At 35.7% G+C, this 17,461-nt stretch overlaps 1 protein-coding gene across 2 annotated transcripts; it reads left to right on the plus strand.

Annotated features, from left to right (window-relative positions):
- Nucleotides 1–3,451: 3,451 nt before the first annotated feature.
- agtrap (angiotensin II receptor associated protein) lies at nucleotides 3,452–13,725 on the plus strand. Of its 2 annotated transcripts, none has more exons than XM_014985210.2 (5): nucleotides 3,452–3,941; nucleotides 4,522–4,556; nucleotides 4,754–4,871; nucleotides 6,956–7,151; nucleotides 10,312–11,616. In XM_014985210.2, the coding sequence occupies exons 1-5, from the start codon at nucleotides 3,915–3,917 to the stop codon at nucleotides 10,383–10,385; spliced, it is 450 nt and encodes a 149-aa protein (XP_014840696.2). In that variant the 5' UTR covers nucleotides 3,452–3,914; the 3' UTR covers nucleotides 10,386–11,616. The 2 variants fall into 2 exon arrangements, with proteins under 2 accessions (XP_014840696.2, XP_014840695.2); XM_014985209.2 differs by lacking the exon at nucleotides 10,312–11,616 and adding an exon at nucleotides 11,626–13,725 and having other exon boundaries at nucleotides 3,473–3,941.
- Nucleotides 13,726–17,461: the final 3,736 nt, after the last annotated feature.

Consider the following 17,461-nt stretch of genomic DNA (forward strand, 5'->3'; position numbering starts at 1 on the left):
TACCTACCTTTTGAAGCCAGTTGGTTTTCACAGGTCTTTATTTAGGGGTATCAGAGAAAAGAATGTTCAAAATTCTTGATAGTCTTGTATCATTTCATTTCCACATTCCAGAATTATGTTGCTTTGAATTGATCAATGAAAAGAAAAATGAAATCACAGTAAAATACTTTAACATTCTGACAAAATGTAAAAATTGTTCACTTAGGAGTCATACTTCTGTTGGGCACTATACTGTTGAAAAATTATGAGTCAGAAAACTATAGACTTTGAAGGGTATAGTCACCTCAAACATAACAACAGTCAAATTAGTGGAGTAAATCCTAGATGTAAAGAGATTTCTGCAGTAGAAAAACATTTAATCATATTTGAAATGTACTTATTTGAACAGCTGTTACTTTAAACCGTAGTTTCCCAGCTCAAGGTGAAAACATACTGAGGTGAAGTAGTAAAAAAGTATTTTACATAAAACTGTTCATCTTAACCTACATCTTTTTCAACAAATCAAGTAATAAGTATGATTAACATTAAAGGTTTTACCTGAGTAAAATATCCTCTGTTGCAACATTACGCTTTAAAACTCAAAATAGGCGTCACCCATTCAGCACAACGAGTTAAATATTAAATGTAATTTTACATGCAAGTTAATTTTACAAGAATATTTATGTGGTCAGCAACAACAGAGTCATGAGCTGTCATGTGGTTTCAGAGGTGACCTGGGCCCCGGGGTCACAGAGGACGGTGCATAGACCATCTGCCTTGACTGCTGCACACAAAAGATCAACTCTATTTAGGTAAACAGGGCAGAGGCGACAGGACTGGGCCTGATTAAAACTACAGAAAAAGGTCAGCAGAAGTGCATATTACATTAGCATTTTAAAGGTCTGCTGCTGATGCCCACATAATTCATGTTGAGGTTCAGGGTTGATCCTTTCCATCAATTAGCAAATGGAAAATGTTACAGTTTGCATATTACTATGTGGCAATTTACTTTAAAATATGACAGTTTACACAGATGCGTACATTTTTTGGTAGTGCAGTTTTAGAGAATGTTAAAGTTTAAACCACTATACATTGCTGACTTTCAACAGAGATAAAACAGCCACAATGTTATTTAGCTCACAGAATGAAGGATTATAGCTTTCCTTCAAGAGATGAAAACCCTTTGAATATTCATGGCTAGTCTTTACCTCAGAGGAAAATTAAAAATCTGGAAACAAAAATCAACTATGGTGTGTTTGCCTTTACAAAACCAATTTAATTTAATCTTAACTTTTTCATAATGGAAGAAACTATTTCTATTGTCACTGCAGACTTTTACTCCTAAGGAATGAACCTTTTTAAAGATGCTTTAAAACCTGATTTATATCTGATTTATGTGAATGTGTCTACTTCCAGATGCTGCTGCTCCATTAATCTAACTTTAGCATGACTTATGTGTCACCCATAATAACACTTTAAATAATGCAGTGGATGTGTTGAGTAAATATATGCCAGTAAAGCACTATGAAGAAAACACAGCGAGCCAGAATATATACTATGTTCAAAAGGATATATATTCAACAAAAAAGCTCAGTTTGTCTGGAGATTTCAGAGCAGCACTGTTGGGAGCCTACTAAAATCTGAAGATGAGAAAGTTGCTCAGAAAGGATTTGATGTTTGAATGAAAGCAGTGAAGAGTACATTTTATATCAATTCAAACTCCATACCACGTGTTGCCCAGACCTGAATTCTGGCAATGCTGAAGAAATGTCTCATGACTATTAGTAGCAAGAAAAGAAAAACCAGTTTCACCAAGAAAATGAAGAACTTGGTGTTAATTTGCATTTACTCTTCTAAAACAAAACATTGAATTATTTTAATGTAATTTAGGACTTCATGTTCATACATGTGACTTTTTGTTCAACAATATTTTGCCAGTAACTTCAAACTAGAATACCATCTAAGGATTGCTATTAGATTTTAAACTTTGACTTTATCATTTTTTTTAAACCTTTTTTTTTGTTTGTTTTTTTCTAGACTGAACAATGGACTTTTGGTTCACTCATTTGTCAATTTGAGAGACGGAGATGATTATTTGACTGTTCATCTATCATTAATCATCCCTTCGGTAATTGTAAAAAAAAACAAAGGGGGGGATAATGCATGTTTTTTATTTCTTGAAATATACAGTACATCTGAAAAGTGTGGCATGTTAATGTATTAACGTTTATGAAAGAACAAACAGCATGAAGATCAAAAAACACCAGAAAGGTCAGGTGTATTGAAACTTAAAGCATAGTTATGTTGGAAAACCAATTTCCCAAGATTTATATAACTCACAAATATTGATCATTTCATCATACAAAAATGGGAAGAATATGGCAAACCTAGAAGCCAACCAACACATAGTTGTTAATCTAAGCAATTAACCAGCAGCCACAAGACTCTACATAACTCTGGATGAGTTGAAGAGATCCACCAATCAGGTGGGAGATTTTGCTGACAGGATAGCTATTTGTTTACCACTCCTATAACTGGGACCATCATGTTTTGGAGATTCTTTGAAGATGCTTTTCTTTAGCAGGGACAGAGTTGATGGAAGATGGATGCAGTTTAGCACCGGGTAATGCTATCAGAAAAGCTTGAAGAGGCGGAAATTTAGTTGAGACCAGAGAGAAAGTTCAATTTCCATCTGAACACGACACTAAACTTATAGACAGAGTCACAATGGAATGACTTAGACTAAAGTACTTTCCAGGGTTACAAATGTTAGATTATTATTCAAGGGTATTTTGTAAATGTTGAAATGGCAATAGCAGTTGCAATAAATCCATGTTTCCTTTCTGTCTTTCTCATCTGTTCTTCAATTACTCTCTGTGACCTTTAGCATATTTTGTGCTTTAATTTCTGTCAGATGACAGCGTATGCTGCAAAGAGGCATGATCCAACAAGCTACACATGGCATGCAAAGTGTCAACTCATGACACTAGGAATATATATTAATTTGCAATTATGGCATTCCAAAATGTTATTTGTTATATCAAAATTTTGAAGACAGATATTAGAAATATGTGTTAGACCTTGGGGAATGTTTGAAACCATGCATCTTTTCCTTTCCTTTCCCACGTATGTGCCACTTGGTGTTGATGTATAATTTTAAATTTCAATAAAAAGCATTTGGTTGGTTTACTTTTTTTTTTTGCATTACAAATAGGTTCAAATTATTTATCTGCATTTTAGAAGACAGTTTGGCTTAAGCCATTAAAGTAGTTTTGTTTCCTGTTGCATTTTGCAGATGTCAACAGCGGTACATTCAGCTGAGTTGGTTCCTGTTTTGTTTTCACGCCAGGTTTCGTCACCTAATTAGCAAACCTGAACCACATCAGCGATTATAGTCCTTGGCATAAACACCCCTCTAGCGTTTTGCTTTCTGCATTTAATGTCCTTCAAGTCTGCAGTTATATAAAATGTATCTATAAAAATTAAACCAATATTTAGTTTGAATATTATCATATTATCATGTTCTGAGGTATTATAGGAGCTGCCAAGAATTGTATTCCTAAGAATTGCATAGCAAAGAAACATAAATGTTCCTATTTGCCATTTTAATTGGGAAACAGACATGCTAGATTCCTGATCAATCATGGCGAACCTCTTTAAGAGACAGAAGTGGAGCTGTGACTGAAGCGGATTCTCCTGGGATCTGTAGTGGAAGCAGCAGGAACAGGAGGAGGGGAGGGCATCACATGGGAAGCAGTCAGGCTGCTGTCACATGGTTTGTGTTTGCAAGTTCAGTTAAAGTGGAGGAGGAGTTTGCACAGAAGTTTGAGAAAGAGGAACAACTGCAGCATTTTTCATGTGGCCTTTCAACAAGTTGAAACACTGAACCATAAAGTGTGGAGGTGCTGCTTTTGATCAAAAAACTCAACATTATTATGGAAATCCCTGCAATAAACTTAAAGGTGAGTTTTTCAATTGTTGTCAATGGCTTATACTATAAAAATGTTGTGTTTCGACTAGTTTTAAGCAACGGCTAACGATAAATTTCATGTGTCACAGTTCTCATAGGTAATTCCACTGTGTGGCAACCAACTTCCCCTGATTAAGAAACAGAGCCAGGGATTTTGTTAGGGCAGAAAAGAATCATGTTGAGAATAAATGCATTGTAGATTCTCACAGCTGGCAAATATGTAGTCAATTTTGACACTTGTGTTTAGCATCAGCACAAGTCATAACAGAAAAAGATTATGACAAAATTAAGCTTTCAAGATCAGAAATTCTAATCTCATCTTTTTTTTTCTTATTCTGTCCGAGATGATTAAACATGTGAAAACGATATCTTTGAACCCAGTCAGATACAACTGATCACACATTTCAAATTTACTCCTGGAATTTCCTGCTTATTGTAGCTGAAAACAGCATGCATGCAATTTTTCTTTTATTCTTCATTATTGTGGTGTTTTCTTCCTTATTAAATATTTTTTAAATTACCTGAATGCCTATAAAAGGGGAAAATCTTTAGGATGTTCTTCTCTGTTCCAGGCGATAGTGCTGGCACACTGGTTGCTTACTGTGTGGTGAGTGTGAGCTCTTTTTTTTTTTTTTTTCATACATCTGAGGAATTTCTCTCATCTGAGCACACATACACACTTTCTCTCTTGTCTTAGCCTAACTCTTACACATACCACACTTACTTGTGTATAAACTCCTGGAGAGTATGTCAAATGAGAATATTTTGTGAATTATATATTTTAAAAATATGCTATTGTTTCAGGGGCAGCATGGGCGTCCTGGGCCTCCTTCCCTTATCTTATGCATGGAGTAACTTCAGTATTTTAGCAGTTGGAGTGTGGGCGATTGCACAGAGGGACTCCATTGATGCTGTTCTCATGGTGACTTACTTTTTTTTTCTCTTCTTCTTCTAAAAGTTGTCTTGCTATCATGTGACACATGCAGAAGTCTAACAATAGACCCTGCATATCCAAACTAACCAGTTTGGATGCTGAGGGGTTCTATGAATATCTCTTTGAAAGAATGTCCTTCCCTTCTCATTGAATGTCTGATCATTTCCAATTCAGTACATCACAGGGAGAAAATACTTTTCTTCTAATGTTCTGATGTTGAACTTTTGATTTAGGTTTTCTTTTTAGACTAATGAGCCGTAACTCTGTCCTCATACCTTATGTTGTCTCTTCAAAGTACATGCTTTCTCTGATGTTTTTTGTTGAAAATTATGTAACAAAGAATTTATAGAGTTGTAACTAAAAGCAATGAGGACTTAATTAGATGTTCCCTTTTCCCAAACACAATTATCCTCTGTTCTCTGGAGAATTGGAACAGATGCCGCAATTATTCCACAAACTTAGCTGCATTAGTTTAATAAAAAATTCATGCAGAAAATATTTCTTTTCTGACAAAGGAAATATTTTTCCCATTATTTTACCTAAGCTGTTCAAGGCAAAAATGACTTTCTCTGTGAATGAATCAGAAATAAATTCTGAAATGTGACAATCTCATTGATCAAAGCAACATTCTGGGGTTTAGGTTACTAAAGCCAAGAAAAGACTTTCTAACCTCTGGATGTGGCAAAGTTTTAATTTCTGTAAACTCTTAGCAGAACTTTTGAAACTTTTTTTAAGTGAGATGGAACCATGGGAGAGTTGTACCCTGAATGCATCTTTAAGAAGGAAAACTGATGAGCAAGAAACTTTTAACTCAAGCCCTTATTCTGCAAAGTCAAGGTCATTTATTTAATCAGACAGCCAGTTATTAATTATATGTCTTTTAAAATGCTACTTTAAGGGGTTTCTTTATTTAAAGTGAGGATTGCTGAGTTTGTAGAAAAGTGAAAACATTCTTTACAGTGGTTGAAGGCAAATAGTTCATCAAATGGTTCCCCCGTTTTAGCTGATTTCATTCAGAGTCAACAAAAAATGGTAGGCCATTATTTATTTAATCAAGAATTAAACTATTTTGACTTGGAAAGTAGAGCACACCACCCCAGTTTTAAAGTTCTTACACTGACTCTGTAGCTCAGAGAATGGACGTTAAGATGCTTCTGTTAGTTTACGAATTACTGAACTGCTTGGCACCAAATCACATTAAAGATCTGTTGTAGGATCAACCTTCCAGACCACTCGGGTTTTCTGGTTCTGCTCTGCATCCTCAGAACAAAACCAAACATGGAGAAGTCACATTCAGTTCCACTAATCTGGAAACTGAAAACCAGTCGAAACACAAGTACCTTTAAATCAAACCCCAGCTGTTTAGATCTGCTTTTGATTCATAATAACTTGAACATTGATAATCAAATTTGATGTATTTTTGTATGAAATGTAATTAAATTTAATGTTTATTGCTTGTTTCATAAATGGTTTGTATTATGGTTTAAAGCATTTCGAACTGATTTGTTGCTAAGATGTGCTTAACTGAAGATATATATATATATATATGTTTTTAATTAAAAAAAAACACAAACAAATGAACACAAATACCAGTTTGAAAATATATTAAACCAATTTGACTCTACTACTACACTTGGAAGAGAAGCAACACTTTTTTTTTCCAAAACATTTTTAGAAAAGCAATTTCTAAAATTTTTGTTTTCTAAACTGATTCAAATCTGTAAATATTATTTCTGAGGATCCTGATTAAATTAGTTTTGTGGCCTAATTTTGATTCTAATCTCTGTTATTCTGGGAGGAAAAAAGTTGGGATGAATTTGCAAGTTCAGAACCAAATCAGCTTTAAACACCAGGCTTGCCATAAAAAGCAATTGAGCAGCTTACTGTTGTCCAAAATGTAACTCTTTTTATTCATAATCAGCTGGACTGGTCATTTTGTTCCCTCACTCCTGTATCTTGGCTTGACTGATCAGAACATGGCACTCCTGACTTTGTGTTTTCAGTCTTCAACTTTTGAAGAGCTACTCCATTAACCTGTTCTGTTCTGTTTTTTTTTTATCCTGTCATTACAGTTTCTTATGGGACTGGCTGTCACGATACTGACCGACATTGTCCATTTTGGGATCTTTTATCCACCGCAGCTACTTGTGGCTGTATCTGGCTTTTCTGCTGGCATGGCTATCCTCAGCCTGCTGCTTAAACCCGTTTCCTGTTTCTTTGTCTACCAAATGTACCGTGAACGAGGAGGAGATTACAACGTCAACTTCGGTAAGAACCAAAGTTAAATATGCTGATAGAATGAGCTTGCAGACTTTTGAGAATGAAAAATGAGAAACCATTTGACAATAACTGAATTTTAAATGCTTCTAAACATATTTGTAGTTTTTGTATTGGTTCAAATTTTAAACAACTCCAACTCTTCTTACCTTTTTTTTTATTTACTTTTGCTCCGTTCAACTGAAAACTGCTCTTTGTGGGAAAACTTTGCTTCAAACAACCAGTAAATGAGTCCACATCTTGCTTATTAGTTACAACCACATGACATTTTTTCTTTGCACTGAGATGGCCGAGCTGCAGCTCTACTCGGCTCATAAATCTGAGTCACTTTGAAAATGGGATTGTACTTCATGAACATAAGGCCATCACAGAGGGTGAAATTAACTATCTATATTCTGAACAGAAATGGCTCAGTCCTGATTCACGAAAAAAGATTTGTGTCATTATGAGTGTCGAGTTAATTTCTTTTTTTTTGACAAAGAAACAGATGAGTAACTGCTGGTGAGATGGAAGACACATTTTTCTAATCCATTAGTTGGTGCCATTGATTTGTTGGCCTAAACCGTTCAGCTATGAGCCGTTTCATTTTAAAACTCAGCAAGTCATGATGGGTATGGAAATCCTTGGAAATGCTTATCTGTTCACATGTCTCTAGTAGTTTTATTTATTTATTGGTAAAAATAATCTTTCCTGACTGGAGTGCTTTCTGTTGTGAGAAGAGAAAAAATGGTAATAAAAGAACAAACTAGGAGGTCGGGGTTGTGGCACTAATTGTTTTTCAATGCAACTCAAAACGGCAGTTGATGAAACGTATCTCTTTGCTCTGGGAGAGATAATTGAATATTGATGAATCTGGTCTTTTTATGGTTTTACTTTGCACAGCAGGGAGCACTCATTAGATGTTGTTGTGACTGATGAAAGCAGCTAATGTTACTCTCTGACTGTGAGCAGTTTAATTGGTGTCTGATTGCATTGCGGGCTTTACACTACTGACCGTGATGGAAACCAGACAATGGGGGTGACAGGAAATGGATTGCTGAATTGGGCTGTTGACGATCTCTGAATTTTGATTGCCCATTAAGTTCATCTTTTTATTTCTTAAATAAAAAAAAATCTGAACTGTCAGTAATTTGGTCTCAAACTGACGGACCAATAAAAGTGTCCATTTTCTGCTCGGTCATAAGGACTGACTGTGTAGGCAAGCGGGTTGGCAGTTTATGAGGAAGGTATAAAGCAGCTTTATCCGTTCAGTGCTAAAGTGTATTTCAGCAAGATAATGAATGTGTTAGTGTATGAATGTTTTTATGAGCGAAAATTATCTCTGCATTTACAGCCTAAAAGGGCTGCAAGATGGAATTACAGTGACTCATAGGGTAAAATGCTTCGAATGGTTTAAAAAGTCCCCTTACCAAAACAATATTGTTAAACTTTTGAAAGTGAGAATTCTTTAGAAGTTTTTAGGTTTCTGTTTTATTCTTTATTTTTGCATAAATGCACAAAGAAGATTAAAAGGGTATTCTGAAGAACACATTTTGTTGAGTCATGGATTTTAGCTCACAATAACAATTGCTTATTGTTATTGTGACCATTATTAATGATATGATGTGCTGCTAAATTTATCAACAATATAAGACTATAGAGTTGTATCATCACTACAATAGCATTCAGCATGAACTTGCCTACAGAGGGCTGTGTTTTATTGCACAAGGCATGTGTCTGGACTTCACATCACTCAGTTCAGTACCCTTATACTTACTGGGGAGCTGCGGTAGTATTACATGTCTTAATTTGTCTTTGGATTGTACTGCTGTGAGAGGTCTTCCCTTTGAAATGTGGGAATCTATCAGGTGCCGACACTGCCAGGTTCTGTTACCTGTGGAGAATGAAGGGCCTGAGTTAAGATCTCAGCTGGATTTTTTTTTTTTCTGTGGAGTTTGTATGTTCTCCCTGCAGGTACATTGGTTTTCTCCCAGTAATATGTTAATTCTCTGTCTCTAGTTGGTAGATGTGTGTCTGTGTGGTGTCTGCCCTGCATAGCTCTATGTTGCCCTCTGATGGACTGGTGACCTGTACAGTGTTTATGCCCCACCTCTGAACCAATAACCACTGGAGATGGGCACCAGACCTCCTGTGACCCTCCCAGGATTAAATGTCTAGAGAGGCTACTGCAGATGGATGTTTTGATATATTTTTTTTCTCTTACTGAAGTTATCTCCTGTTAGTTTTGATGTGAGAATGAGCCTGATGTTCCTTGATCATTCTGTAGCCATCATGGTTTTAGCAGAGATGCTTGTTGTGTGGCATTTAAGGCACTAGAAACAGTAGGTCAGCTCCAGACAGATTAGGATGGATTTTCTAGGTTTTGAATTCTCTAGAAAAACATTTTGTGATGTTATGTTGTCTATGAGATACTTCTGTCTATAAGAGTTTAAGAACCCAGTGACTGGTTTGCTTTGAAAGTGCATTTAGTGTCCTGCTTTGATTCTTTAGTCAGAAACTCGCTGTGAAATAAAATCTAAAACTGGTGGCGTTTTCTCACATACACCAACATTATAAATGCATCCTTATATTAAGCGGGAGGGGACAACGTCCTTGCTTTAATTTATTTATTTTTTTTTTTTCCCCGAAAGGAATTTGAAGATTTATTAACTCGCACTTCAAGACAGACCTCCACTTTAAGTCAATTTATTTTTAATGAACTGAAATACAGAGAAGCTTTATGTGCATCTGCTTCCAAGGACCCATTTATTATAAATTAGCCTAATCTTCTATGCTGTCCTTCTCATGCATATTGTCTTTGCAGCACATTGAAGCTCTGATTTTTATTTTTACCAGTATTTCCGACTGGCTATCACACTCTAATGTGTTTGTTTGTTTTTTTTTATCTTTAGAAAAAAAGTCAAGCATAGAGGAAAATAACCTTTTTGTTGAAACATGCATTCTTTTTCAAACATCAATGGCTAACAAAAGAGGGAAAATCAGTAAAATCTTGCATCTAGCTTTGTAAATGTAATTCCTTCAGATGTATTTTGTAGTTTGTCAGCTTGAATCTGTTTTGTTGCATGTTATTTGTTTCTCTGTTACACCAGTTTGTTTTTATCATTTATGTCTTCTCTCCTCATCTTTTTACCGCTGATTTCTTCTCTCTCAGACTTTGAGACCTCTGTGGACAGTCGGTGCACTACGGACAGTGCAGACAGTGCCTTTTTTGGCCGCCGCTACTGAGACCTGGCTTCTTCCTTTATTACTATTTCTCTTTCCAAATCATCCTATTCCCTACCCTTTCACCCAAGAAGTAAGATAACTAATAGACTGACAGGACACAAAAGACTTTATATTTCCAAAAATTGTTTTATATTTTTTCACAACAATTTTGTGAGACTCTTTGCAATATATGTAATTTTTTTTTTTTTTGTCTTTTCTCACCTGATCAAGGACACAAAAGAAAAGTGCAGGGTTTTCCTTTTGGTTGCATTTCTTTTGAATTTTAGTACTGCTACTTGGACTATTTATGCTTAACTATGCAGTCACGTATTTCTGTGAGTCTAGTTTGGTAAATTTTCATCAGTAGCTCCTCATTAACATCCCATACTTGGATGCCTTGTGGTTTGCATGCTGCATGTTTTATTTATTAATTTTTTTTATTGTTGTTGTTCATTGTGTATTCAAGTTTGCATGTTATGCATCTTTTATCTGAAATTGCAGTCTCCAGATACCCAATTTATCTCTTTGTGTATTTAAATCAGTGCACAATGATGTTGCACTTTCCAAAATGGGACAGAATTAAAGACAGAAAAGGTCTAATTTATACATAAAATATTTTATTTACATGAGATGCTTTTCCAGTCTTCTTATTCTATACTACCCCTCTGAAATAAAAAATAACTTCTTATTAAATTAGTATTTAAATGTGCAAGTTTGTCACAGTTAGTCTTGCTTGCATACGGTTATACAGCATTTTGAACTTCCATGGAAACATCATTGGTATTCTGGCCATGGTGGAGCCAACGCTTTCGGTTGCAAAGCGTCGCATAAAATCGTGTGCCTTTCCAGAAGTCACTGTAAAGCATGTTAACATCTGATATAAAGAACCTGTGAAGCCGTTTCCGCTGAAAACCAAATTATTTGACTTGCTAGCGACACACCGCTACAATACAAAATCTCAGGCCACAGCTTACTGAAGTGGTTGCCTTTCTCAAAATAACCGCAGTACACACATTTTATCAAACGGTTCTGAAAGGAGGGATAACTTGAGAATATGGGATGAATCTGCGCCTGACTAACATTCCTGTGACAGGCTGGTTTTTCAGGGTAATAGTCGAGACGCCTCAGATGAGGGGGAAAAGAAAAGATCTGTAAAATAAATGTGCATGGCGTTCACAAAGCTGTATGGCTTCAAAGTGTTTAAAAATGCTGCATTTCACAATGTAAGTCGGTGTTGAATGTTTCTGATGTTTCTCTGCAGGTTTCCCAACTGTATCTCGAAATAGAGACACATATCAGTCCATCGACCAGCAGGATGAATCTTCAGGTCCAACAAATCCCTTCAACCAGGCCCCAGACACCAAACCAGGAGTCCGCACTTATTGAGAAAAGTACATAATTCAAAATGCAGTCTGTTTTTGTTTCTCACTTTTTATATGCAGAGTTATAAAGTCCTTTAAGATCAATTTAAAATAGTATTGCGGGGTCACTAAGCTAAGCCAATTGAAATAATCTGTTTGGGTTTTATAGTAAAATATGCCCGTTACATTTTAGCTGAGGTTCTGAAAGATTTCTGCTTCAGTGCCACAGAAGAATATAATCAGACGACACGCCATGGTTTACAGTAATCCTTTGAAGCTGGTCTCTGATTCTTTTAGCAGAACACTGTTGGATAAATAAGTAACTTTTTGACTTGCAGTCAAAAGTTTTTTGAAGCTTGAAAACATGTCAAAAACAAAACAAAAATATAGGTTTATATAGACACTTTTTAAAAAAAATATATACTTTTTTTTATGTACATTCAAGACTTGATACCCAATACTGAATTGAAATAAGTTTTCATATAGATGAGTCGGATATTAATTTCTTCACAAATGGGTACAGTTTTGTTTGTGTATGTTACCAAGAAAATCACCATTATGTCTATTGTGAAAATGACCAAATATCGTCGCTATGATGGTTCTAACACGTTCATTTTAAACACCGAGCCGACTCAATAATAGTCTCATTGATCTTTCACTTATTCCCTTAAAAGTGAAGAGTTTCTAACCTGCTTTCAAAAATGCTGTCATGAAACGGCACTTCATCTTAGAATACCAATTACTCGCAGACCTCATACTGTGAAGTATCTCATAAATGCTGATGGGTTATGTGAATTTCCCCACAAATAATAAATTGTCGTATAGACTCATGCTCAAGAAATTTTTATTTTTTTCCCCCTCATTGAAAGCGTGTTTTATGCACTGTGGATTGCATTTATTTATATATTTTTTTCAGTTTTCATGTCTGTCAGAGGTTTTCCTGTTGTAAACCTGACGTCTGCCTCAGAATGGGGACGTTGTAACTCTGCTGATCATGTTTCTGGTGTGTGAAACTGTCAGTCCTCAACTAAACTGGGTCAAACCTTAACATGTTTGTATACAGTAACTGCAGTATCTGTGTGAACATACTTTATCACAACATTTCAACCATATCTAACCACGCAAATATTTAGCTCACTTGTTTACTTCTATATTCAGTTTTACCTGATGCAGTGCTGTGAAGAAATGTTAATTTCTTCTGTTTTACCCGTCACACCTACATGTTTTAAATCATGAAACATGTGAGATAAAGTATTGTAATGATAGACAATGACCTCAACTAAGGCAGATGACAGCAGCGCTTTAAACATTCTTGGTTATTTTTATGCTGCATGGGTGAGTAACTGATGAACCCTTGGAGTAACTTTAGTAGAGCAGCCATGAGGGAAAAGCTCAGCACTTGTTCCTGTTTTCTCAATTTGTGGATCATTGCTTTTGATGTGGTTTGCTTTGTGAAACCTTAAAAATGGTTTTATTACCAGACAGATGGATGTCAGCAATATTGTTTGAAATCTTTTGGTCTGCTTCAGGTTTTTATACAATTTGAACTAAGTTTATTTGGATACTATTTTCTTTAAATGAAATTATAAAATATTTAAGTGTGACTTTGAGAGAAAACAGAGAAAATCTTTAAAGACCTAGTTCTTTTTACAACATGGCAATGTTTAGTCTGCAATTTACAGAGCAATCGGAACAAAATGTACCTGCTGGATTCCTTAACATTTTGTTTTGTAACACACTGTTAATTTATTGCACCATGATTATTTTTCTATCTGTATCTGTGCTCTGACTGAATATTTTGCCTAAAATTGATCATATTGGTTTTGTTAGTTTATTTTGATTTCTCAAAATAAAACAATTTAGCCATTTTCATTTAAAACATAAATAAAGTACAATGTATATCGTCTCAAAAGAATTTTCAGCTGCTGTGATTTAGATCTCTGTTTGGAGTTTAGTCACAGTTGGCATTTTCTGACTGAGGCGAGATGCATCTTGGCAAATGCTTGACTCTTTTTTTTTTTTTTTTTTTTCTTTGTCGCATTTCTGTTTCCCCCTCACCCTGCTGCTCTCAGAAACCTTTTTGTTGTTTGCCTTTTTATTTATACTGCCAGACAGCACATTTATCGGTGTGTTTTTGTTGTGGTAAATGCTTTTCACACTCTATTGTCTCCTACGAGAACTAGAACACCTTCACTCTGAAGTAATTTTCTTTTCAAAGCTATTCTGAAGCTCACACAGCTGGCATAGAAATAATGGCGATACTGAAGGGAATTACAAGAAGCATGAATTTATTGTTCACAGAATTTGAATGTGAAAATGTGACCAATGACGTAGCTTCACATTCGTTACACCTCTAAAAAAGAAGCAAGAATTCCTCAATGGATTACAAGATTCAGTGTCCGTCGACTGTAACGTTACCCTAAAGATTTTTTTGTTTGCCTGATTTTCTGTATTAGGTTTGGAAACTCTCTGGGTTTATGGGTAAGAATCTTGTTGCCTGTTTGTAAATTGCTCCTTGCTTGTGGGCCTCCTGGGGAAGCATGAATAGAGGACAAAGTACTGAGTGCCAGTCCTCAACAGCTCTATAAGTAACAAACACACTCTTTGCTCTCCTTCTGTTTTACACTTACTAACTCGCCTGCATAAGAGTAAACCTACAAAACTTCCTCAGATGTCAAAATAATAAAGAAAAATAGGAGTTTAGTCTTGTTTATCTTAGTTGCTTTAATAACAGCCTTCAGTCTTCATCTAAAATTGACTCTGGTATCTATTATGTTCCTCTTCACTGTAGTCCACATATTTTGTGGTTTGAATCAGGTGAGGTGAAACTAGATTATTGAAAAACATAAATTATTTTCATTATCTATTTTATCAAGACGTAACTAATATTCCCATCATAGAATATTCCACAAGCATCAATAAATAGAACAGTTGACAGCACAGCTTTTACTGGATGTTTATTCTGATGCCATCAGAAGCTCCACGATTACAATTACCTGTAAAACAATTATTACCATCTTACTCTTGAAACAACTAAAATGCAGGAGGCCATTTGAGTTCCTCTCTTTTCCATTGTGTAATTAATAGGCAGCCAATGTTAATGACTCATTTGTGCAAAGATCGATGCCGTGGCTCTGAAGCGGCGCTGAAGAGAGAAGGCGGAGGTTGAAGGTGGACAGGAGCAGTGAGGGAACGGGAGGAGGGGAGGTACAGGCGGCAGCTCAACAAGCTGTTGATTAATAAGGAGCTGCTGGGCTGCCTCTCCTGAGCATGCATGCATATGTGCACAACTCTGACACCTCCTCAGGCTCGCACCTGTGATTCCTCTGAGTCAAGGACACTTTCACTCAGTGCAGCAATAGGAACTCAATTTGTCAGCTTTGTTATTGCATTAGCGATGATCTCTGGAGAGGGTTGAGAGAATGATGGAGTTGGCTTCAGGTGTGCCAACTTTCTACACACATCTAGGACACACGTATTCATAAGTGTGTCTCCTAATGTAATTTTTATTTATCCCTAAATTTCATTATATTTTCGGTGTTCGCAAAGAAAATCCACCACATATGAGCCAAGTGGCTTGACTGTGGCATTTTAAAATAATAGTAAATAATTGTTCACCTTATAGACAGTTTTCCCCAAGTTGCTTGTCACATTCTTCTGCTTTATTATTTTCAAACTGATCGGAACAACAATCAGGATCTCGGTCTAATTCACAATTCATGGCCCCCGTTGTCCCGTCAGCAGTTTTATCTGCAGCTGTTTTTGATTCTAAAATAACAAGAACTTGGTAAAAAAAAAAAAAAGTAAAGCATGAAGCTCCCAAGATATTGCTGCATATTTAAATATTATAAATAGATTCATGCGCCTCTTGAATCCAAATATGACAAAAGATTTTTAGGAATATTTGAAAGTGTAGCCAGAAATGATTATTGTGAAAATGTGACAGTAAGAGCAGCTCCAGGGTTTATACAACATGGCTGTCATTTTTCTTTTTAAATGTTTGGAAATCGTTTCAAGGTCAAACAAAGAAGAATATTTCGGGCAGACTGTAAGATTTTGATCCAGCGAGTGACAAAGTGTCTTCGGTTGCATGGTTTATTACAAGAAGTAATCATGCTTAGAACTCACAAAGATGGGTGAAAAACTGTTCACATGTGAAATTGATTTGTTGATGACATTTTTATGTCTCGAGCGTCTTGATTTCCCAAAGAGGACACATCCAACCTTAACCTTTTTCACACCAAACCCTTGGTCATCTGGCATCAGCAATAATGGCATCAGAATTGATTCAAACTAACTCTTCAGTTTTCAATTTCCAGTGGAGAGGGAGGTCAACAGCTCTCCCACTATTTGGAAGGAACAGATTGGTTTTATTTGTCAGCAAACAAGAAGAAACTAAGCAAATAAAAAGAAACAGACTTATAGTCTATCAGTTGAGGCAGAGAGAAGATGGCTTTAAAATATAAATTAGTGGGCTATCAGTCATTCCGAATAGTTACATTTTCTCAACACAAAACATGCCTTTGTATAATTTGGATTTGAAGACCCTTGTGTCATCCCGAATTTAGCTGTTTGAAACCTGTAACAGATACTGCGTATTGGTAAATTCAACCAGCTGCTTCATAATGTCCTATTTATTTTACTTCTGAGAAAAGTTAGCTTTTAATTCTTATGAAAAAAAAATGCACAAACTTGTTTAACATGAACCATTGGAGCATCTCAAACTAGTTTCTTGAACACAACACCAAGTTTATTGTACTGTATTGGTTTCCACGCTCATCTCAGAGTCCATGTTGGATATGATGGACATGCAGCAAAAACAACAGCTTCAACTGTGACACAATCATGGACAAAAATCTCTGAGAAATGTTTCCAACACCTTGTCGAATTTAAATTGCAAAGATTTTTAGGCAATTGGGAAAAGAGGGTCCAGCCGGATGCTATTGAGGTGTGCCTAATGAATTGGCCAGTGATGGTATTTTTAACACGCAAACAAGAAATTGCTCTTTGAAAATGTACCAACAACTCATGAATGTATTGGCCTCGCTTTTTAATTTTAGAAAAAGAGCCAATAGGAAGTTACCTGGCCCCATGCAGGGAAACGAGCTTCTGCTGAGAAAACAGTTTTATTACACCGGTAGGGAACTGGATGTTTCTCCTAATTTAACAATTTATGCAAACTGATTTTTAAAGACATCATACTGTTTGTACTCTGAGACCCCTTTTTTAACGACCCACAAAACACGAAACACAGGTTTAATAAATGTGATTCAGAACCCAGAACAACCCTTTCTGGAATGGATCTTATTATTTTATAGTATATAAAAGATTCATTTAACTGATAAAAATATAAAAAGATCTAAAAATACATCTATCACCAGCCAGAAAAGCCTAAGGGTAATTGAAGTTCTGTATGCAGCATATTTATATTGCCATTATAGTTATATAACAGTTGCAGTTTTTTCTTAATTTGCTGTATTTATTTTAATTGTATTCCTTTCAGAGCTTTACTTTTATGCTTTCAGTGACCCATTTTTTACATGCAGCTCATTAAACTTTTATTTCCCCATCATATTCTTATTATTCTCTACTACTTTTGTTTCTTTTTTTCCTCTTTCTTTCTCATCACGATGGCCGGGCAGCGTCTCTTCCACTACCTGCTTTTCAAAGAGAATTGGGCAGTTTTTGTCCAGCTGTTACAGAAATGAGAGCCATGCACTGCAAATGCCTTTCAAA

Source organism: Poecilia mexicana, unplaced genomic scaffold (assembly GCF_051168715.1).
Source record: "Poecilia mexicana isolate PSO_F unplaced genomic scaffold, ASM5116871v1 scaffold_5, whole genome shotgun sequence".
Classification (NCBI taxonomy): domain Eukaryota; kingdom Metazoa; phylum Chordata; class Actinopteri; order Cyprinodontiformes; family Poeciliidae; genus Poecilia; species Poecilia mexicana.